Source organism: Uranotaenia lowii, chromosome 2 (assembly GCF_029784155.1).
Source record: "Uranotaenia lowii strain MFRU-FL chromosome 2, ASM2978415v1, whole genome shotgun sequence".
Lineage (NCBI taxonomy): Eukaryota > Metazoa > Arthropoda > Insecta > Diptera > Culicidae > Uranotaenia > Uranotaenia lowii.
This window is the reverse complement of record NC_073692.1, coordinates 156,505,443-156,529,810: the sequence shown is the minus strand read 5'-3', so window position 1 is coordinate 156,529,810 and position 24,368 is coordinate 156,505,443. Positions and strand designations below refer to the sequence as shown.

The window sequence follows — 24,368 nt, the reverse complement described above, 5'->3', positions numbered from 1 at the left end:
TGTAATATACAATCAGTGGAATGTTTGTATGATGTCATTTGTCGTTTTCTCAACAAGTCCTAGATCGTTTTACAAATAATTGGGTCGTCACGATATTTTTCTACTCGGCAAACTTGAACTTACCCTTGACGAGATTAACGAAATCTTGCAGTTGAAAGTGATCCTCACAAATGAAGCCAAAGATGTCATAAAATGGTTATTTTTCAACCACAACGCAATAAGGAAGTGCAGCATAAAACCCCAAGTTTTCATTCAATTTTCATTTCTGTCGAAGTCGATGTATTTTTTATAAGCTTTATGGTTGAATTCTAGCCACATTTGGTTAATGCGCTTCAATTCAAAAATGGTTTTCGAAATATATCGTGTTATTTCTTTTCTATCAAAAGTAGGTAATCAAAAACGACCGTGTTCATCGCTTGATGTAAAAAAACAGCAAATGTGTGTGTGATATCTCGAGATTTTTCCTTTTGTGTATGTAGCCGTTAGTTTCACGATAACCCGTAGATAGCGCTGCGGAACAAGCGCCAAAATCAGCCTTCAGTGGTCAGTCTGGGTATTTGGTGTCTGCGAGTTACGGCAGCCATTTTCCAAACACTAGGAAAAACACCATCAGTAAGCGATCGATTGAAAATTATCCGTAATGGCTCGGCCCAGCTAACATGAAATCGTAATGGAAATGATAATCCAAATCGAATATTAAGACATTTTCAATAACCATCGTAAACAAGTTTGTATTGAGTGATTTTCTGTCATTCATTTACGACAAGCTTTGTCCACAAAAAGTTAAATCGGATAGCAGTTTAGTCAATTCGTAAATGTTTCTCCAAATAGTTGAGAATATGCTAATTCGACATTTACGATTTAAGTAAACTGATTTACGATAAATGGACGATCCTTCCTTCTTTCTTCCATTGAGCGGTTCGTGAACAGAAAATCTTACATAAAGAGCTATAGCGTGAATCATATCAACTGATGAATTGGCATCGTGGTAAGACACCGGACAGCCAACTCGGAGGACCTGAGTTCAAATCTCGGTCGGGGAAAGTTTTTTTTCGTTTTACTCAAATTACTTAAAATCGTATATTTTGCTTTTTGTGGGGAAATCGAATCGTTAAAATCTTGTCATTGTAGATATATCGCCTTCACTTTTGTAGCTGTATGCTATTTTGGTAAGTTTTATAGAATCCTTTCATCTGGTATATTTGTTTGAATAATTCTGTTGTTCCTGCGATATACCCTCTTAAATGTTTGCTGGGGGCGTGCCACCGTGTCGTGCAAGATCTTTCACGAAAATGTCTCGTACTGTGCATCGACGAGATGGACAAGTTTCGCTGGGACTTCTCGTCACCTTACACACCAAGAAAAAATCGTGTAAATTTAGATCGAAAACGATGCACGAAATCGAAAACAATGCACGAAAACGGATGACATAAACCGTCGTGTAAAAATACACAATGATGTAAATTTTAAAACATATTACCGTTAATATTACAAATCTTTTTTTAAATAATCAGATTTTGAGTGTTGTTCATGAATAAATACGCCACATGTGTCATTTTATTTAACATATATTGCCGATACACTGCAAATTCAAAAAACACCCACCATCACTGGCAGCTGGAATTGTGGTTGTGTCCGATGATCCCCAGCAGGGCGATGTTTTGCCGTTAAGCGTCAGGCAGCATTCTTGAATCCTTCCGGAACAGCAAAGTAATCCCCTAAACCAGGCATGTCAAACTCGTTCAAGTGTGCGGGCCGCATTAATAATTTTCTATGACGTAGAGGGCCGCATCCAAAATCAGTTAGAAAACATAACATATTAGTTTCGCGGAGATTAGATACAATAAAATGGAATATAGTTATAAGTAAACTTGGAATGCTTGGAACTTTTGCGTTCAATTTTTATGTAAGCTTTTAATGTTTAACATTCTTATTTTATAATGCATTATATGGATTGTCCTGATATCAGGTTGAAGTTTATTTTTCACTGACACTTTCATTATTGATGATAAATTTTTATCGGAAAATCTCGAACGATGAGGAGTTTTTGTAGCTTTTATTTTGAAATAAAAACTGCTCACATAGATAGCTACTTGCAAACATAGCAAGAATTCTGGCAACAAATTTCCGTAACTCGATGTAATTTTATATTGAGATATATTTTTTAGATCAGGGCGTCTAAACATACATCATACAAAATTAAGTTTATACCAACGATTCAAAAATAGATCAAAAAGAGTGTAAAATTACATCAGTTTTGAATTACACTGGTCAAAAAATAGATCACTCGTATTTTAGATTGCGTATACTTTTTAGAAATTTTTTGCTGTGTAGTGCCGCCCAGATGTTTTCGTGGTTCAGTTGGTCAAATGCTTTTTCGAAATCAACGATCAAGGTTATACTTAGTTACCGCACTCGGTCAGATCTCCTTTCTTCGGGACCTTTACGAGGATACCCTGTCTGCATTCAGTCGGCAGTGAATATTGAAGTATCTCAGATGTCAGCAAAAAGACGGTGCAAAATCCGGCTTTCAGCATTTCAGCAGGGATGCAATCGATCCCAGGCGCTTTGTTGGATTTCATGTCTTAATAATTATTGATTAAAAATGTCCATCGCTAGTAGTGTACTTTTTCCCTTTTTGATAACTCAAAGGATAAGCTTCCAAATGAAACTTTCAATCGTAAAGACGCAGTTTTAAATGTGTACTCCCATTATCATTTACCTTGGACGTATATTTCTAAACATGCTAAAAAATTCTATTAATTCAGTACAAATCAATTGACTCTTAATGTTAAAAAAAATTAAAATGGTAGTTTGCCTTTAAAAACACTAATATTGACGAACATAATTCCCCCGAATAATCAATATACATAAGATACCTACTTGACATTGACATTGAAAAGTACTAATACTCATTGCATATAACTATCTCATTTAACCTTCCTTAAATTGAGCTTGAATTAACCCCACAATTAGCAGCAAGTATCAAAATGATTGCTAAAACCTGATACAACGACGATCTCTAGAGTGGGAAAGAAAAAAAACGCCGGATCTAGATGTCTCAATCTCCAAGGCGCGAAGAAAATCTTCAGAACGAAAAAAACAAATTCAAAATCCCCGAACCGCCAAAAGAAAACTAATAAATTTGCGCCCGTCATCGTTGTCGGAAAAGCGTGACTGTTGGACTTTTCTCCGCTGCTCCGAGAAGAACGAAGAAGAGAAGTGGACGGACGCCATCGATGACGATTGGCGATGATAGTGTGGTGTATCCGGCACCTTACACTGTGTATACCTACTTACAAATTTTCGATGACGGTGACGGCGGCGGCAGAGAGATGACGCCATCATTGAACGAGTGAGTGTGGTCCGAATGGAGGAAACCTGACGCACTGGCGTGGAAAATCTTTCGGCAATGCCGGGATCAGACCCGCCGCAAAGGTTTAGTATTTCGGAAAATCTCGAGTTGGACGGTTTCGGTTTTCGGTGCAAGATTTCTTCCGAATCGGTATCCACAAAAAAGACGGGTTGTCACGCACGGACGGACGGGTTTTTTTTCGGTTGATCTGTGGACTTTACGAAAATTCATGGTATTCGTTTAAAAAGTGACGGGAGGACATTCGTCAGAGTCCGAGAAAGAATTGTCCTCGGGCAGTAGAGCAGTGATCGGTCAGACAGATCTCTGTTCGGTGGTGGCAAGTGGCCAAATCGGATGGCGCTTTGATTTTTGCAAGAGCTATTTGGCCGCGAGGTACCTACTTTTACCTATTGGATTGGCACACATGTCTCATATGACGAGTTCATGGTTTTTCCTGTTTGTTTTCCCTCCCGAGTGGGCGCCAAGGGGCATTTCCCTCCGTTTTCATCCTACCCACTTCCCCGCCCACGCACAATGAAGTGTCACATTCTAGTTAATTGTATTTTCGCGTTTTACGAGGGCTGAAGAGCTGAAGTGTGCTGTTTATACCTTCCTAGTGTATTCTCTTTAGTGTTGTGCCCTGTGGTCTTGCTCGGCGTTTGGGAGCACGGGTTTATTTTTCGGTTAGACCATTTCTTCAACCTCGGCGCTGCTATTTTCACTCTACAATTCAGGCGAATAATAAATGTTTTATATTTTGTTATTTTTACCGCTGTCTGCTACTACGGTGCATGAGATTTGTGTGTGCGATTGATGAAACTTTCCTGTTTTCTTTTCAGCCTGCTTATTGGCAATTGATTAATTAGGAGGTATGCGCGCGGTATTTGCTGTGGACATGCACTGCAGAGAATTTCCCAAGAGTAAATTTGCACTTTCGTTGTAGGAAAGGTCAGCATAACTGAAAGTTAAATACATATTTCATAGTTTTTTTTTCACAAAACATTTACACTAGACCTCAAAACGAGAATACTTACCATGCAATTCAGTTCTATAAAGTTTTTTTTTTCAACTCTAAAACAGTATCAAAAAGTGTTTTTATACTGTTTTTTTCTTGCCAAAGTACTGTCAACGACCTTCTTGATCAGAAATTTTCACGACTCGTGGTAGCAAAAAATCACTTTTTGTGTATAAATTACTTCATGCTACATATTACAAACAGATATTTTTTCAGCACGAGTTGTTCATCCATTCAACGAGGCTCGCCGAATAGAATTATAACGTTGAGTGATAAAATTATTGAGTTTGAACATACATATTTTTTGAGATGCCGGAAAATGCCAAGGAAATTGCCAAGAACCAATTTATTATTCCTATGGCAACGAATCAAAACAGTGTATAAAAGTACTACATTTCGACACTGTTTTTAAAGTATAGAAATGCAGGCGTTTTCGAAACCAAACTTCGTATTTAAAAACCAACTCTGTAGTGCGCGTTTGCAAAATGGTCCTATTTATGAATTAAGTTGCAAAAAGTGAATATTTTCAGAACGAGCAGTAAATTTATCCAACGAGGCTTGCCCGAGTGTACAAGATCTCTATACTCAAAAGTTTCTCAGGAGTGATTAAAGCTTATTCATTTTTTTTATTTGCGCTGAATATAAGAATATGCTGCACATCTGCATGGAGGAGGCCATTTTCACACACTTTCTTCTCTAGCGACTAATTCGGATAATGTATAAATTCAAAACTTGCTTGGTGTGTAAAAATCAAACTTCATTTTGACATTTGCCGATAAAGTGTGGAACAATTTTGCAAAATGTGTTTAATGATTTATCAGTGAAGAGTTCGGTTATAAAGGTGTGTTCTCTATGATCATTTCTATCGAAGACAGAATGTATTTAGTTTTGAGTTGAGTGAAGAAAGTTAAAATTCAATCGTTCAACTGTATATTGTTTCCCCCTCACGATTTATTTGTTCTTGGGTGGGACACCTGTGGGTATGGTTCTAGAAAAATTAATATAAAAACTATCTGTTTTGATAATCATTGTATTCAATGACATTGTTTGCTTGCGGAAAACCCTTTTTTTATGAAGGAAATAATTTTTTTTATGTGTTTCCATGGAAATTGTTTCTTTTCAACATCGAGTAACCTGAAAAATTTTCAGAGATGCAATTTTTCCTTTTTAAAGGTCTAAAAAAAGTCACCATGCTTCTACACGGCTCTCGTGAATCGACATGTTTTTTTTTGTTTTTTGAACGAAAATATTAAAAGTCATGTACGTTAACGATGGATTTTATACCACGTAGTGAAGTGTCACTTTCTTGTTAGTCAGCATTTTTCTAATTTGGAAGAACATCACAAATGAAGTAAACAACTTCATTGGAATCTAGAGAAAAGACTTCAGAAGGATCTAATATTCCGTTACCGGGTAGATTAGTTCTTTTTGATATAAGTCAAGGGCATTCACATAGTAGGTTCAAAATAGGACCAAAAAACGGAGTTGAAGAGCCTTGTCTAGCTAGCATGTCAGCTTTTTCGTTGCCTTCAATTATGTACTTACTTACTTACTTAACGTTCCCGCGCCGATCCCCCGATGCATAGGGTCGTGGTAAAAGACCTCCACTGTTGACGATCCGGAACCAGTGTCTTCACTTGGTCCCAGTCAAGATTCTCGTCGACAGTTCGGATTTCGGTGGCTACACAGTTAGAAAAATCCATGTAGCATTACATGCAAGTACATAGTTAGAAGGGAATCGGCCTTTTACATGTGATGATACTGCATATTTCATGTAAAATCCCAATAGCATTCATCTGCTTTGTTTATTGTAAGTTTACATTTTTTTATCACCCCAATTCAAAATTCCTATTGGATTGCAATGTTCGAAATAAGATCGGAAACACAAGTTTGACCATGCAGGTATTCATCCTTTATTAGCAGATCATATGTTTGAAATTTACACCTGTTCATAAGTGTTCGAAGTTCCTCCGGGAATTCGACAGCAGATTGTAGAATACAAACAAATTACTCCTAACTAAGTCCTTAGCTGCATTTACCCGCTGCTTTTGGCTCTAATGGTTTCTGAAAAAAAAGATCAATCGATGTGAAAAGATTAGTGACGATTGACACAAACATTTGGATAGATTTTAGATCAGAACTTACCTTGCTAGAATATTCTGCGAGCAGCAAACGGAATTCAATTCCTACGGGAATTGGAGCAAAACAACAAGTGTGTTGACAGCTTGAAGCACATGCAGCTTCATGTAAATGTCCTTTAGAACATGCGTTCCCATTGAGTTTCTGCGTGTTTTGCTCGCATTTTCATGTAAATTTCTTTGCAATTGCAAAGATACTATAGTCTTTTCCATATTTTTTCAGAAATGATGCGGAAACGTAAATGCACTTGTAAAGTAGGATTCAATTTTTTTTCTGTGTAGGCTTCGTCGCCACGAGCTTCTTGGTCTGCTTCTCCTTCGATCTTCTTTTGGATGCCATTCAAGCGCTCTTTGCAAAACTCGTTCTCATCTTTTCGCAGCATGTGCCCAATCCATCTTCACTTACGCTCCAGAATCTCGATTTCTAGCGCCCTTCGACGTCACCGGCGATGTAGTTCCTCATTTGAGATCCAGTAGCCAGACCACCTAGCGCATATTCCGCAGGCAGCGATTTACAAAAACTTGCAGCTTTCGGGTCGTTTCCGCATATGTGCACCAAGTTTGCACCGTACAATACGGATTTGACATTTGAGTTGAAGATTCGAATTTTCGTTCGTAGAGAGATCTGGCGTGAGCGCCAGATGTTTCACTCCACTTTTTTAACCTCTTGCCCTGCTACCACGATGGAACAATTAACTGTGTTGATTTCTATCGACTTGGCTTTCTGACATTGAGTTTGAGACCTCTTACCTTGGAGTTTTCGGTGAGGTCGTCGAGTTTGCTCTGCATGCCTTGTTGTATTTGGGCGAGCAAAACAATATCGTCAGCCAAGTCAAGGTCGTTCAATTGCTCCATTGTCGGACGATTCCACGGCAATCCTCGGCACGGTCTACAGTCAACCGATCCAGTCAAGATCTCGTCCATTACTATGAGAAAAAGCAGCGGTGATAAGATACATCCCTATCTCACTCCAGCAGTTACCGGGATTGGATCGGACAAGACACCGTCATGCTGACATGCCTCATACTGTGCTTCGATGATATGGACTAGTTTCTCTGGGTTTCTCATGGTTCAGTTGGTCGAACACCAGCAGACGAGATTCTTGCAGTAGTTCGTAGCGTTGTGATGTGGTCCACACATGATCGTCCGGATCGGAATCCAGCTTATTACCTTCGAAGTGTAGCGTCAATCTTCTCCTGAATTCTTTTTAGGATCACTTTGCAGAGTACATTGAGAGTTGTACTGATCCAAGTTATGCCACGCTAGTTACCGCACTTGGTCAGGTCCTCTTCGGGACCTTTAAATACGAGGATACCCTGCATCTAGTCGGCCGGGAATGTTGCAGTATCCCAGATGTCAGTGAAAAGACGGTGCAACATTTGTGCTGACAAGGCAGGGTCGACTTTGAGCATCTCAGCAGGAATGCAATCGATTCAAGCCGTTTTGTTGGATTTCATGTATTTGATTGCCACTTCTATTTCAGCCAGCGAGGGCGCTTCCGAGTTGACGCCATTAATGTGACTTACTGTTGGCGCTTCGAGCTGCGGGTTCTGTTGGCCATCGCTATTTGTGATTCGGAAGGGTTGTTTGATATGCTTAGTCCAACGTTCGAGCTGATCTGTTCGATCTGTTAACAGCTGATCTGCTCGGTCTTTCAGCGGCTTTCTTGCACCACTAAGGCGGCGAGAAATGTCTTTTAGTAATCGGGTATCTCCAATCTTCAATGACGGCGACTCTTTCTCTCTTCGGCTAGGTAGTTTGTCCAGGCTCTCTTGTCTCGTCTACAAGCTCGTTTAACTGACTCTTCCAGCTCCGCATATCGTAGGCGGGCTGCTACTTTGGCTGACTGGTACAAGCCTGCTCAACTCCGGCTTCTCCTTTCTTCGATCGTCGACCATCTTCTAGGTTTCATCCAACATCCATTCGTTTCTTCTTCCACACACTTAACCGAGAGTACCATGGTTCGTCGTGATAAAGGCATTCTTGATTCCACACCACTGTTCTTTGACTGTTCCGTCAGCCGGCTGTTTCGAGGCTTGTAGCCGATTGCTGCAGAAGTTCGAGGGGGCACATATCTTACGTAGAGTTTTATCCCAGGATTCAGCTAGATGGCGCTTTCAAACCGTCATGTAGACTTAGTCCTTTAATGTACTCTAGACAGCCAAGTCCATTTTATTCAGATCAGGCGAATTCACTTGTCACTTCGAGCTCAAAATGAACCATCAAACATTTTTTTTTTAAATGGGGTTTTCTTCTCTTCGAAAGCCAGTTCGAAGTTAAGCCAGTTAAAACCATCTGTTGAAACTGAAATGGAGGCATGTCCACGGCTCGAGACATGCTCTTCAGGGTGTTTGGATGATCTTCGTCAGAGAAGAATGGCTATTACGAGTGATTCCGGCCCAGACGTTCAACGATGCAGGCTTATGTCGCCTGGTAGCTTGTAATACGTCAGCATAGGTTTGTGATATTTTCGGCAAACAAAATCTGTCGTTCCGAAGGTCTTGAAACCTAAGGATCTTGTAAAGCTTGATTTGTAGTAGTGGTATTTCCGATCTCCAGGGATCTTCACAGCATGGTCTCTAATTTTCATTCAATCATTTGAATCTGGGCTGCTTTGAAAGTTCACAATCGAATTTCTTTATTATTCTGCCAAAAGAAAACATTTAAGTTTCAGGTTGCTATGAAAGACAGTAAACGAAACATTCCATAGTTTTTCGTTTGCAAAAATGTTTTTTTTTTTTAAATTTTCAGGTCTTGTTGAAAATCATTATTTTGTGAGTTATTTGTCTAAAAAATTTAATTTTTGGAACGTATTTTATAGAATCAAAATTAAAAAGAGAACATTTTTTATTAAATTTTCGTATTTTTGTTACTTTAAAACCGATTCCTCTAACTTAACACTGCCGAATTTCGACTGAAAGCATCGTAAATAAATTACCAGTAGTAGGCTATTCCTTTCATTTGACAAATTTTTGTGTTGGAAATTGGAGGTGGTGCTTTCAAGAGCAAAACGATAGAAAAAAATACATTCACGGATTACTCAGCATTTTCCCAATTTGGAAGAACAACGCGTGTGAAGTTAACAACCTTATTGGAACCTAGAAAAAATACTTTAGAAGGATCTAATATTTTTTTTACCGAGTAGACTAGTTCTTTTTGATATAACACAAGAGCATTCACATAGAAGGTGCTCCGATGTTTCCTTCTCAGCCTGACACAAACGACAAAAATCAGATTGACTTCTTCCTGTTAGTTTAACCTTCCCATGCCGTTCGCAAAATATCCGTTTCGGGGAAATTTGAGTTGTAGTTTGATTTCGTTCTCCTGGCTGTAAATGTTAACCGATTTTGTTGATATTATATTCATTGTGTAGGTAATTTGTTCTTTTTACTCAAAATTAAAAAATAAAGTCGATATGTATAACCAAGTTATCAGAAACTGGTTCGGAAAGTAAAAAGTCCGAAAAATCAATTTTATTTTTAAAATGCTCATAACTTTTGACAGCTTTTCTGTATTTAAGTGTTTCAAAGATGTTTGAAATCGTCAAGAATCCATCTATCCGACAGTGTATAGATATGTTGGGGTCCAATGAAAGTTTTGACCGCTATCTCAGATCTTCCGGTAGAAAAAAATCTAACTTTAAAAAAACGATATCCAATTTTTGCTTTACTTAGCTGTATTTCATTTCCCAATGAACCGATTTTCAAAACTCAAATTTCAACTTTTTGACGTTAATTTGATCATTATTTTCATAGAACATACTTGGTCTGTCAAAATTCCAAGTTCTTCAGTATATTGGAATGATGATAAAGAGATTTTAAATGTGCGCTTCGGGTCATATTGACCCGAACGGCATGGGAAGGTTAAGATGATATCTTTTTTGATTTGTAAATATTTGGAACAATCATTCGCTTCTATTGTATTGCTCCTTCAAGGTTTCCGTGTTTCTTAAAACCATGTTTTTTTCTATACTTCTTATTTCCATTTTTTAAATGCAAAAAGGTTCAGAACCTAAAAACGGGGTTGTAGAGCCCTGTCTAGCTAGCATGTTAGCTTTTTCGTTGCCTTCAATTGATTGCTTATAGGTATTATTTACTAGCTGACCCGGTGTGCTTTACTACTCCTTCCAAAATCATTATAAATGATATATACTTCTTTTAAAATTATATTTTAACATTATTGAAAAGTAAACTATTTTTCATGGTATCTGAGCTTCTAGTTTGTCTTGAGTCTCAACGTAACTTGAAGGTTGAAGGTTGAATGAGTCATCTTTAAGAAAAAAGAAGGGGTCTTCAGTACAATAAACAAAACCTTTAATTATAAACAAAATCGTTCTTTTTTGAAGCAGGAGGAGTATTAATATACAGGCTAATTTGTACATTATAAAAAAAATGAGTCAACCATTATGAAAACACGAAGACATTGTTTTTGTTAAAAATATGTATGTTACATTTATTGAATACTAGCTGATCCCGTACGAACTTCGTTTTGCTTTAAATCATTGGTACGTCAAAATGAGTTTAGAAAATGAATTCGAAACATTCTTTCGACAATTTTGGGGAAAAAATTCAACAGTGTTTAAAGTCGCTACTATTACTATTGCTGGAAATTCAAATTAAACGGTTGATTGGCTTTTTATTAAAATTTATGTGAGAGTGTTTTCTTCTCGATCGGCTGCAAAATCTAGACATTATGGCAGAAACATGTGCTATTTGTTTATGTGCACGACTCTTTTGCTTGACCTTCACACTTAAATTGGTATCAATTAAAAAAAATATTGCACAAATCACTGAACTTTCAATGAAACCCTCTTTTTCTTTCCCATGGCCCGAAATTCGATAATGGAAACCAATTTCACGTTCCTCAAAACTCCCTTGTGCCATTTTTTCTTTTCAAATTATATGTAAAATAACGTCAGGAACTTGAAAACAGTGAACAGTGAATATAGACGCCCCTTTAGCCGACCCTTGACACGGAACATGCTACCTGGAGTCAATTGCTCATAGTTTATAACCCTCATCTGAACATTTTCATCTCAATCCGATGCATGATCACGACAATATCGCGAAAACAGTGAACAATTAACATGGAAGGCCTTTTTTTAACACAATTCAAAACTTGACACCTGAAATCAATTATCTTTTCTGTTAAACTCCCATGTGTCAATTTTCATTACTATTCTATGCTCAATCAAGAAAATATCGTAAAAACAGTGAACAGATAATAACCCTTTTGCCGACCCCTGAGTCAAGATTTGAAACCTGAAAGCAAAAGAGCGTCCCTCGAAACTCCTATGCGGAAATTTTCATCTCAATCCAATGTAGAATAACGTCAAAATCGCAAAAACATTAAAGTTGGGTATGGACGACTCCTTCAGCCGACTTCTGATCCGCAATTCGAAACTTGAAATCGATTGCTCGTCCCTCAAAACACTCATAGGCTGATTTTCATCACGATACGATCTATAATAACGCCAATATCGCAAAAACATTAATCAGTGAATATGGACGACCCCTTTGGCCGACCCCTGACCCTAAATTTGATAACTGTAATCGATTGCTCGTCTCTCAAAACACTCATGTGCAAATTTTCATCACAACCCAATGTATAATAACGCCAATATCGCAAAAACATTAATCAGTGAATATGGACGACCCCTTTGGCTGACCCCTGACCCTAAATTTGATAACTGTAATCGATTGCTCGTCTCTCAAAACACTCATGTACAAATTTTCATCACAATCCAATGTATAATAACGCCAATATCGCAAAAACATTAATCAGTGAATATGGACGACCCCTTTGGCTGACCCCTGACCCTAAATTTGATAACTGTAATCGATTGTTCGTCTCTCAAAACACTTATGTGCAAATTTTCAACACAATCCGATGTAAAATAACGTCAATAACGCGAAAACAATATTTGTCTTGTATGGACGACCCCCTTCGGAAGGGGTCATCCAAAAATCTTTAACATTTTTCATCATTCCTGGTCCTAATGAGCATCCATGCCAAATTTCAGATCTCTAGCTCTTAAGACGGCTGAGTCTATAGAGGACAAACAAACAAACAAACATACAGATAATTGCTTTTTATATATATAGATGAGAGTTTTCATTCATTAAAATGGCAAGCGTCTAATTCAATACATATATCATCTAATTTTGTTATTTGTCATTTCAGTAGGGGAAGAGCGGGCTATATGCGCCTATTAAGCAGAACACTGATTTAATCAAATATCACATGGAATATGTGTACAAAAACTATATACACGTGTGCAGGCATCTGTTTTCTATACATTGGAGTAATTTTTATGTTAAAATTTTCTTCTGTTTCCAAGAAAATTATTATATTATAAGTGTTGTCTAAAATGCCGAGCCTCAAACCGTGCGGGCTAAATGCGCCTATTTATGTTTTGAACAAAATTTCTGTTCTTTGGGCAATAATTCCGTATAATTTCATTGAAACTGCTAGAAAGTAATAATTTCCGTCCGACAAAGCTGAAGTTTTATAAAAATCTATGTATATTATAATTTTATGGAATAAAACAAAAGTTAGGGTTGCCATACTATGTAGACAGTTCATCCATGAGAAAAACTTTATCAAATCTGTTTTTAGATCTTAAATTCTCTCTTAAGATGTTATTCAGAGCTTAGATTTGAAGGTTCAATGATAAAAATCATTTATTTATTCTATTTAACCTGTTATTTTAGGATGGAGGCATTTTACAAACATGATGGGGGCATACAAAAACACTACTATTTATTCCACTATTTAATCATTATTAAACCTTCACAAAAGCTGAAATATGTTTAATTTCTAAAGTTCATTTGAGTAAAAAACAAAAACCATCCTAGTTTTTGTTTAAAGCTTCTTTACGTATAATTTTTAAAAGTCGAAATATTACATCAAAATGTTACAAAACCTTGTATGATTTTAAATTTTTTTTTGAGTTTGTAAATTCATAGAATTCTTTGTTGCCTTATGTTCTAAGCGTATCACCCTCAAAATGCATTGGTCAGATAAGCTGTCTACCCAAGCAACCAAAAGTCTCATATGTACTTAAACTCGTTCCTCCAGAGTTCGAATTTCGCTGAACAAAGGTTTCAAAGGGAATTGGTACCGAATTTTCTCGAATGTGAGCATTAAAGTTACAAAATGTTCCTCAAATAGCCTTCTATGGACTTGAAGTTCCAAAAAGTTCCTCAAATAGCTTTTTTGTGACATGTCAAACGCACCCACACAGTTTAAAAGTTACAAATTAGGTCTCGAATAGGCTTCTGTGAACTTCAAGTTCCAAGAAGTTCCTCAAATAGCCTTTTTTGTGACATGTCAGTCGCACCCACACAGTATAAAAGTTACAAACTAGGTCTCAAATAGCCTTCTATGGACTCGAAGCTCCAAAAAATTCCTCAAATAGCCTTTTTAGAGACATGGCCGCCATTACATGAATATGTAATGTGAACGTACATCACAAAAGGGCATATAATAAATAAATCATTTTTTTGGAGCTCGGAAATTGTTGAAATGTATAACTTTTATTGAAACTTCAACTCAGAACAACTTAAAGCTAACTCGCAAATGATTGTTTTTGAAAAGAATAAATACTTTGATTTTATAAAATTTCGTCCAACTGTATTAACTTACCATGAATTTATCACACATTGAAAGTCAGTTGAAGCAATTCATTAATAAAATATCAAGATAAACTCAAGAAATTGAATAATTTTATGCTTAACAGTTATAAACATGGAATTTCATTTTTTTTAAATCGATATTATTTTTATGGATGATTGATTGATTTATACGCCGTTTCGTAATGTTTCTTAGTAATAATCAACATGCATCCTTACTGCTGGCCGCTGGCTGCCCTTGCTGGTATTTTAGGAAGCTTACAACCACTTCGAATTTTAGCAGCCGGCAAGGCAATATCTACGCATGGCGTCGTGGCAGCGTGTTCGGCTATCATCTCGGAGGATCGGGTTCAAATCTGGTACCAGAACTAATTTTTTCCATTAGGTTGTTTGATTGCTTGAGTAAGCGAATCAAATAATTGTGTAGCAGAACTGGCGCGCGTGCCGGCATGTATCGAACAAAGGTAAAAACAAAGCAATTAAGTGAGATCAATTGAGGGATATGATGGGAGGAATAACGATGGATGCCGAGAAACCGGCAGCACCATATGGGCTTACCAAAGTAAGAGAGGAGAGGAAAATTATTTTTTTGTTTTCGCTGATTAAACGTTTACTTGTGGGCTGAATAGAAGGCCGTTCAAATCTGTAATGGAACTTCAAAGTTTCAATAAGAACTTAAATTTTGGGCTGAATGAAAGGAACTTCAGCACATTGGTTATGCTGATTAAGCTGTGTTCGACCTTTTTAACGAGACTTTTGGTTGCTTGGGTAGTCAGCCATTTCATCAAACAGCCGTAGGGTCATTTAATCCGATAGGTCCATTTAGGAAACCTTTCCCCTAAATCATCTCATCAATGACGTTTATAAATTTTTTAACAAAATCCTTCGAGGATTGTTAAAATATTGTCAATTTTTTGTTAATTTTGTATGAGGGCCCCCCTTTTGGATTCGGAGGGATTTGAAAGTATTTAAGAAACCATTTGTGGTCTTCACTTTTTTACATTCACTTTTATATATTTGGATAAATGCCGATGAATTTTTATTTTTAGTCTTGTTTTTCATCTAACATCGTCTTCATATAAGTAACTTTTTAAACAAAAATAGTCAAACGAATCCCTCATCATCATTCCCGCATTTTTTTAAAATGATTCTTGATCCTCGTTTATTTATTTTTTTTGATCTTATTTCAACTCCTTCTTCTTAAGTTATTTGGATGAAAGCGAAAATGCAAGTAAATTATAGAACTTGAAGTGTAAATTAGTGTAGGACTCCAATTGAGCCTAGAATATGAGAGTGAAAATTGTTGCCGCCTGGTATCCAACGATTGAGGCCGGGGTTCATTGAGTGATAATTTGTTTTCCGTTTCTGGTGCAAAATTGTGGCGGTGAAAATTGGTAATGATTTGCTGAAATCAAACATAAATTGAAATACAAAATACTTCGACACGCAACCATTGGGAAAAATGGTTCGCTTCGGCAAGAAGGAGAACACCGATAGGCGGCACCTGTTGGCCAGCATGAACTCAATGCACTACAATAGCTCCAAGCAGCTCGACAACGGTAAGTCACAACCTTTCGTGTCTGATGAATGTCAAGAAAATTTGAACTCCTTTTTTTAATTCTATTTTGAACCGGAAAGTATTGCATGAAAAGTACTCTTGAGTGGGACTATTTATAGAAAATTTACTCATCTTTGGCTCATAATTAGCTTGCAGGAAATTTACTCATCAGAGTGAAAGTAATCCTTTGAGTTATTTTGAGTAGCCGTTCTATTCTTACCGGTTCAAATTTTGTACGCCATAACTGGGATCGACTTCTGACATGAGGGCAATTGGAAAACTTAGGTAAAAATTAATTTCAGCCTCAGCTTTTCCTGAAAATAATTTTCATGAATCACTAGTTAACTCTATTTTCAGAGCTCAAAAACAGGACCTGAAGCTTTCATTATTTTTCAATTTATTTATTTTTATTAATTTTATAAAAAAAAAATTCTCCATGAATTTCAGTAGATTGGATTTTAATTTGCGACAGTAATTATTTAAAATTATACTTTTTCCAAACCGTTCAAATTGTTCGCAAAGCAACTTATTACCGTACACCGAGCAGATTGCAATTCTTAGCAGGATACGCGCATTCAATAGCCTGTAATAAATGCCACACTAGAGACATATTTCAGATACCATTGGACAGAAGAACAACAAACGTCTTCCGCGTACTTCAAAGCCGTTAGAGACGAAAATTCGGTCTGTTTATGCGAAATATCATTTCACACCAATTGGCAGGAAGGGGGAAAAGGCGAAAATGGTGCGCTCAAAATGCGGGTGTGTGAAAAAATAATAAGAGGAACAAGCAAAACGACGCCGCCTCACCCTGCCAAATGAGAACATTATTTAGAGATGATTGTTTGTTTATAATAAAATAAAAAGTAACTATAAACGAAACGATACCAGCCCAGTCAAAGTGGGAAAACGGTTTATTGACGATGAACACTTTCGCTGGGAGGCAGTGGCACTTTTTCGGATATTCGTGCGTTTTTTTCGAGATGATATACGAACCAATATGTCTGTGGAAAATCGATCAGATCTCATATGTTTATTATTGGCTTGCTTCCGGAAAAACTTCCTCGCGCTGATATGAGACATTCAGCTTGGAAAAACGAAACATTTCACCAAGTTTCTAGAGAACGTGATAGATTCACTATTTTTGCTCGTATGACATTTGACAAACAACGAAATCGTCATACGCTCGAGTTTTTATTTCTTTATAAATTTGTTATAATTAAGTGTCAAAACCCCGACGTTGATCACGACAAAGCAACAAACAAACAGGGATGAAAGTTAATCTTAGAGTCATCATTTATCCTCAATCACCCCTCCTTTCCCTAGCTATAAGAGTGTTGCTAAGATTTACGATATCCGAATTTTATTGCTGGACGTGACCACTGCTTTCTATATATGTAGGATGTGTCCCCAAGGACATTTTTTGTTGTTTTTCAAACACATTTTCATGGGTGTTGACGATGAAAAACAGTTAATCATTGCTTAAATGATTTCTTTTAAGAATTATATCGCCGTTCCAAACAAGATTGTTCTATTAGAATAAAACGTGCAGTCGATAAAAACACGATTTAAATTTATGAAGTATTTTAAGTTTTTCCTTTCAAATGTCTGTATTGAAGATATAAGTGAAGTATTTAAATAAGGGATTTTGAAGGCTTCAAACAGGCAATAAGAAATTGTTCATTTTTAATATTATTCATAATTAAAATATAAGTGATTTCCTCTTGGTCGTGTTGCCAAATTGACTCTGAGAGAGTATAAAATTTTAATTTCGAATCAAGAATCAACAAACAAACAACTGCTAATTTTAAGTTTAAATTTCGAACCTGAATCATGTATTTTTTTTGTTTAAAAATTGAATTCCGAATTTGAGGACGATTTTATAATCTGATTTCCAAATAAATATAAATAAAAGTAAAGCTAAATGTGTGTCAGAGCCCTCAAACAGATATTTCTTATTCGGATTCTGAATTTTTGGTTTGCAATATACAGTACCGTTCATAATTGTATAGAATTTGGAAGCACGCGCACTGTCACTTCGACTTTGAACTTCCATAACTTTTTACTCTGATGATATTTTTGATCAAATTTTCTGCAAAAGATAGATCAACTATCACACAATCATGTCACAAAATTTGAGCTTTCTGGAGTTTGTGTGGCCTGAGATACATGAATTCTACGAAAATCGGACTTTTTGGACTTTTGTCATTCAAACTGCAATATCTCAGAAACTATGCTACATATTTTGTTCAAATTTTGCAGAGTGATGAAACATGATAACCTTCTATCCACTTATATAAAAACACTTCATAATCTTTAGATGTCCCTACTAAAAAGGACATCACTTTTCACCGCTAGGCCGATAAATTAAATCTACAAGTAATTCAACTTAGGAATCTGAAAGAAAATAGCGAAGGATGAAACTGTTGAACTATTGTGAAACTTAATTGATTCCAATTCCTAATGAGTTAAAAGTGTAAATTTCAAATCCAAATTTTAAAATGGTTTTGAATATTATCTTTTAGAACCCCGAAACGATGAGTTCGAATATGGCAATTGCATCTAATTTTTGTTTGAAATACAAAACCAAGATTAGAGTCGGGATTTGGTCCCAACCGGTCAGAACCCGAAACTTTTATTCCGGATTTTTCCCCAAAATCCGGCTAGTATTCTGGCAAATTTGGAAATTTTTCAATGAAAATCATTCAGGAAAACACTTGAAAAATGCTGGAGATGAATTCTTTTCAAAATTCTTTCAAAAATTCTTTTCAAAATTCATAACTTTAAAGACGAAATTGAAATTTTTGTTTGATTATGCAGATAAAGTGAAAATATTCTGACAAAATCCTATTGAATTTTGATATTCGGGACTAAATGTGTATCAACAAGTGAGAATATTTTTGAAAGACGGTAGTAGAATTGTGTACCTTGGAAAAGATTTCGAAAGTTTGGCTTTAGTCCTGAGTCGAGAGTGTTACCCTTGAATCATATTAGTCGTTATTAAAAATCTGATTAGGAAATTGAAGTTATGAGTTTGAAGAAGAACATTCCGCTAGGCAGTTTGGGACCCTCATTGGGGGAGGGAAATGATGTCTTAACTCCCAAACCCTCCGTTCCTACGGCCATGCTGTATGCTCCTTAAACGCCTGAAAAAAACTCCAAATCGTCAAATTTCAACTCAATCGTGCATTTTAGAGGCAGGTAGATTTTATACATATTTTTTAAAATTTTTTGTTTAAATTTTAGCTTTTTTGACTGCTTATTTGAAAGCTGTGTAACCATAAGATGAAAACAAAAGAATTCAAAGAACTGCTTTGCATAGCCAGGGAATTAATCGATTTTTATCCTATATAACCTTTGCAACTTATGAAATTATTAAAAGCTCTAACAAGCACTGTCTGCTGTTTTTAAATACTTTTTAAATATTTAAAATTCAGATTTTTTATTTTGAAATGGTTCCACAGACCCTGTTTGTTTTTGGCAACATTTAATATTGGCTTAAAATAAAATATATGTAAAGCACTCAACAGACGAAAAACAAAAAAAAAACAAAAGAATCAAAAACAAAAACAAACAAAGGAATAGAAATGTTAAAAAATATCTTAAAAAAGATGCAAAAGAACAAAAATAACAGATATAAAAAGTAACAGACAATCTAGACATAACAAAAAAGTTCTAAATGTGAAACATGATAAAAAAAAACAAAAACTGACTAAAAATTATCAAAAAAGGTGAAAAATTGAGCTAATAATTATAACAATGGTTTATTTTCATCAATAGGTAAGAAAAAAGTTGACGAAAAAAAACCGTTCGATTTTGGCACGGTTTGATTTCGGCAACAACAAAATTCTCGAGCGTGTTGCCAAAAACGAAAGGGGCCTGTAACTTTTTTCATGAAATGCTTAGCTGCTTGTCACGCTAGCAAAAAATTAAGCTTAAGAATAGTCAAAACCAAAAATTTAAGACCAACTTCATTCAAGCTTATTGAATTTTCTGGATGTTTTGATGTGCAAAAATTTCTTCTTCCATACAAAATTCCAATCAAAATTGAAACGCGTTGCGCTAACTCAGGAAACTACCAAATCATCTCTAATTTTACGTTGATGCTTGGTGAACCAAAAGGCATCGAAAAAACATATGGCAGCAAACAGTCAGCTAGCAATTAGGCGGATTCATCTCATTCGGTACGATCTGGACTTTTTTGAATTGGTACCAAGCCATCGTGTCATTTGAGTAGTGAACTGAACGGCTCGCAATGCATGCCACAGTTACATATGGCTTGACAAACCTCTGTATTTTCACCGAATTTTTCTGTAAACATTGATGTCTCCGTCTCGTCAACACTTTGGCCATCCTTTGTAATACTGGTTACCTGGAAGCGTTTTGTAATCAAGCTTGCAAGAGGTTCCGTCGTCGATGATAATGCACACCGATTTTCCACACAACAGTTGATCATATTATTTACGAGCTCTTGGTTTGACATAAGTGGCTGATTTTTGACTCCGCTTCGGCTTCTTCTGCTTCTTATACGTCTTGAAGCCCAATCTTACCTTGGCGCGATGGGAGGTGCTGGAAGGGGATCCTAATTTTTAGTCACATCCCGAACTGCGGTAGTCTTCCTACAGGCGTAGGCACGCATGACTTTCCGGTCCAAAGTTTTGTCCACCCGGTTTCCACTCAGATTTTTTGTCCACGAAGCTGCTTTCCTTTTCATACTTCATCGTCAACACATAGCAGAAATCAGCCGTTTAAACGTAATCTGGAAAGAGTAGCGTATAAAAATCTAGCTAAGACATAATAGGACACCCTATAAAAAATTGAAACAACAACAAATGAAGTAAAGATGAGAATAGTACAATCTCAAATACGTTAGAAGGTTGGGGTCTACGTCGATCTTCAATAAAGCAGCCCGTAGAACTGGAAGATACTTCAGAAGACACAACAGAGGGAATAGAGCTTTCACTCACAGAGGGGAAATAGGGCTTTCATAAAGACGTAATGCGCTTAATGGCACCGTAACTAGCAAAGCAATAGAGGCGGAGAATCGGAGGCCATCATCCGAACAGTGGGGAGTGAGCTCAAAAAGAGAAATAGGGTCGCCTAATTATCCTACACCTGGTACGTCCAAAGAAACAAACCCAGGGCAGGGATTAGAGAACCTTTGAAAAAGTGTCCATCGAATGGCAGTCCGTGACCCGAAGGTACAAATAAATAGACCACAAACTCAAGGAGCTGCGTAGTCGCGTTAGGGGAAAAGGTGAAGCGATCGCAGTCAAACCACCAGAAGGAACGTGTGCTAACGTGCTTCGTCGGATGCAAATCCATGATATCCTAGACTGGGAGAAACCGTAAGGAAGATCAGTCGTACTCATTCCGCTGAGATGATCCTCGAGATGAAAAGAGGTTTGCAGTGCATCCTTCAATGTGCTGGCGGAGGTGAGAATACTTGATACTCTATGCCTTTATGTGAGGATTCGAACAAGACCTATGTTTTGGTAACATCATGTTAGCTAGTGGTAGTGCAGCAGTAAAGGTAGAAGTCGATAGATTTTTCAGTCAGAATGGCTAAAAATGTTCAGTTGAAGTTGTTGCAGAAAAGTGAACGGCAAATAGAACTTCTCATGGACAGTGTGAAAATATTCGAGCAGAATTATAATCCATAACGAGATGCGTGTCAGATAAGTTCTAGGCTTGAGGCTTTAGAACCTGTGTTTGATGAATTTCAAGTGCGTAGTAAAATTGAAATGATTGTGTTAGTGAGGAGAAAAAAAAGGCAAGGAGCTCTACGGTGAAGCAAAGGAAGAAGCTGAAGCCCAACATGAAGAAGAAAACGACGAACTGCTGCTTATTTTCGGGGATCGTTTCTTCCAGTTGAAGGGTCCGCTGTCGAAATTACGAAACAAATCGGAACGAGCTCCAAACGTAGACGACTCTTCTCACAGACAAGGGCATGCAACCATGGGGTCGAGAGTTAAGCTGTCAGAAATTCGATTGTCCAGATTTTGTGGAAAACTCCGCGAATGGGTCTCATTCCGCGACAGTTTTCAAAGTTTGATCCACAATAACGGACAACTCGCCCCCATGGAGAAGTTCTCCTACCTCAGGTCAACACTAAGCGGCGAGGCACTCGAGGAAGATTTCTCTATTGAACTCTCAACGTTTAAGTCCTCAAACCAGTGTCCATTTTGTATCGAAATGTGGCACTCACCAATCCACTGCCAGAGATTCCTTCGATTGCAGATATCAGAACGTGTTGAAGCCGCCAATCGAAGTCGAGTCTGTGGAAATTGCCTGCAGCCTGGTCATTTTGCGACGAACTGTACTCGTAGCAGTTGCCGGTTGTGTCAACAAAAACATCACACTATGTTGCATGCTACGCGATCCTCCGTTCCAAATCCGTCAAATCCGAGACTCAGTCAACTGTCAAACGCACAACCAACTCAAGAAAGCAGCCATAATAACCCACAGCAAGCTTATCAACAACAAAGACAACAAACCATGCCAATAGTTACGGAAACACACACTCAATCCCAAAATGCAATACACAATTCGTCAAACACAACCACACAAATCACCGTTAGAATGATCGCAGGAAATTAGCTCAATGTTCAACCAAATCGATAGTTATAGAAAAGTACCGTTGTTTTGAAATGAGATTTCTAGGCGGGTGGCGTATGTTGTGGTAATATCTTGTTAGCTAGTGGTAATGCAGTAAATAGTAAAGGTAGAAGAACAGACAGACATCAAAGGCTGATCAACCGAAAGTGATCTAAAAAGGGAAAGCTCACTTAAGCTCTGTTCAATTACTCGAATTCGAGTTTATTTTCTCTCTGAAAAATAATACTATCACAAATTGTAACTGTGTAATTCTACATTAATACGAAATGTTTGCTCTATACCTGTGCCACCGTTCCCCACCTTGTACACAGAAAATTGTGAACACAGTCCAAACCAATCCGCCGCACAGTGGTCCAAAACCCAGAAAAGCTGGCAGAAAGTCGATTTTTGAAGCGCTCGTAATTATCTATCCAAATATTTCATCGTGTTCCGGCATTTTTAAGCTACATGAAACCATGAAAATGATAGTCTAAAGTTTTCCCGTTTCGGAGTTCTCAAAGAAATGCTAAGAAAAGATTGAAATTTTGTTTTTAAATTCGCAAAGATTTGCTTACATTGAAAAACGAATAGATATTCAAATCGCGAATATATATTGCTTTGTAATTATTTTTATATTTTTTCTAGGCATATTTTAATCTTTATCTAATAAAAGTTTGTCATTTGGAATAAAGTTGAAATTTTTTATATGGAATTTAGTTGCAAAAAACGATCAATATTTTGAATTTTATAACTTCAACTAGAGATTTAAAAAAAACTCCACATAGCTCCACTCTAATTTTACATTGGATAGATTCCCACATTTCTGGGCTACAAAATATGGCAAATTGGGCTGCCTTTTTTCGCCATTTTTGGAGAACGACGTCAAAGAGTTCAACAACTTTTTTCATCAAATTTAACTTCTAAGCCATTAACCTCCCGGATTACGAACTAAATTGATATTTAATTGGATCTCTAGGTTGATTTATCTCAAATATCCATTAATAAAACATCCTTTTCATATTTTTAAGCACTATAAGTATGAATTTCTGTGTTATTTTTAACTATTAGGAAAACTCCCAAAACATAATTAAATTACGGTTTCTCAAATATTCTTCTGATTATTGTTCAAATCATAGAACCTTTTGTGCAGTTCGTTATTCATGAGAACCAATTGAAACTATGAAAATTGTTAGAATTTTTTATGGTATTATTTTAAAAATATTAAATATGAAATAAATTTAAAAATAAATATTAAAAGTTAAATTAAAAAAATTAGAAAATATGAAGCAAAAAGTGTGTATTTCTAGTTTAAAATGTAAATTAAGTGTTTTGTGTTAAAACAACCATTGATATAATAAATGATTATTTAAGAAAAAAAAGCCTACAAACCTCAATTTCATTTGGATCAGTAGTGGCGAAATTGTTGAACAATTCTCATCTATCATAAAATTTCTATATTGACTCGTTAATGAAAGAAAAATTAAAAAAGTGATCGGTACTAGAGCGTTGTCAGGTCAATCTGTATTGATTTAATTTCATATGTATTGTAATTTTGAGATAATTTTAGATTCAATTAACCTTTCTAGGATGTGATAGATTTTGCAGCAATCTGTTGGATAATTTTAATACAAGAATTAACTTACTGAGATATTAAAATAACTTATTTTTTTCGAATTCTTACAATAAAAATAGAAATTTAAAAGAAAAAACGAAAATAATATGTTATTTTTTGTGAAATTATGATTATTGAACAATTTTGAAAGGTTTCAGAGCAAAAATAGTTGAAAATAGACTTTTTGCCAGCTTTTTTGAGAATTGGACCACTGTGCGCCGGCTTGTACACAACGCCAAATAAAACTCCCCTATTCGAATTGAATAGACTTGTCGTTTTAAGTAAAAAGTAACTAAACTGTGTCCGAAAAGTGTTCCGGTCCCAAAACAAACTCCACACGAGATAACGACAGATGGTGAGGTGAGGACAACAGTGTGAAATCTTCAGACTAGAACTCGATCCGTTCAAAGTGGAGTCTTGTCAAAAGTGGAATAGGTGTCGTTATCGTCAGACTTCGGG

At 36.5% G+C, this 24,368-nt stretch overlaps 2 protein-coding genes across 5 annotated transcripts in view; both read left to right on the top strand.

The window, feature by feature from the left end:
- The window catches only part of LOC129749967 (protein PALS2-like), a 162,094-nt gene that overhangs the window by 42,461 nt on the left and 95,265 nt on the right, over positions 1 to 24,368 (top strand). For 2 of the 4 annotated variants that reach the window (XM_055745126.1, XM_055745125.1), the window contains exon 2: positions 15,348 to 15,701. The exons of the other annotated variants lie outside the window; for them this stretch is intronic. In XM_055745126.1, coding sequence (XP_055601101.1) covers positions 15,605 to 15,701 — 97 coding nt within the window. In that variant the 5' untranslated portion in view covers positions 15,348 to 15,604. The remainder of the gene's footprint in view (positions 1 to 15,347; positions 15,702 to 24,368) is intronic. 4 annotated transcript variants of the gene reach the window in all.
- LOC129749969 (rRNA-processing protein UTP23 homolog) overlaps positions 1 to 24,368 on the top strand; it is an 81,135-nt gene that overhangs the window by 55,896 nt on the left and 871 nt on the right. The gene's annotated exons all lie outside the window — the stretch shown is intronic.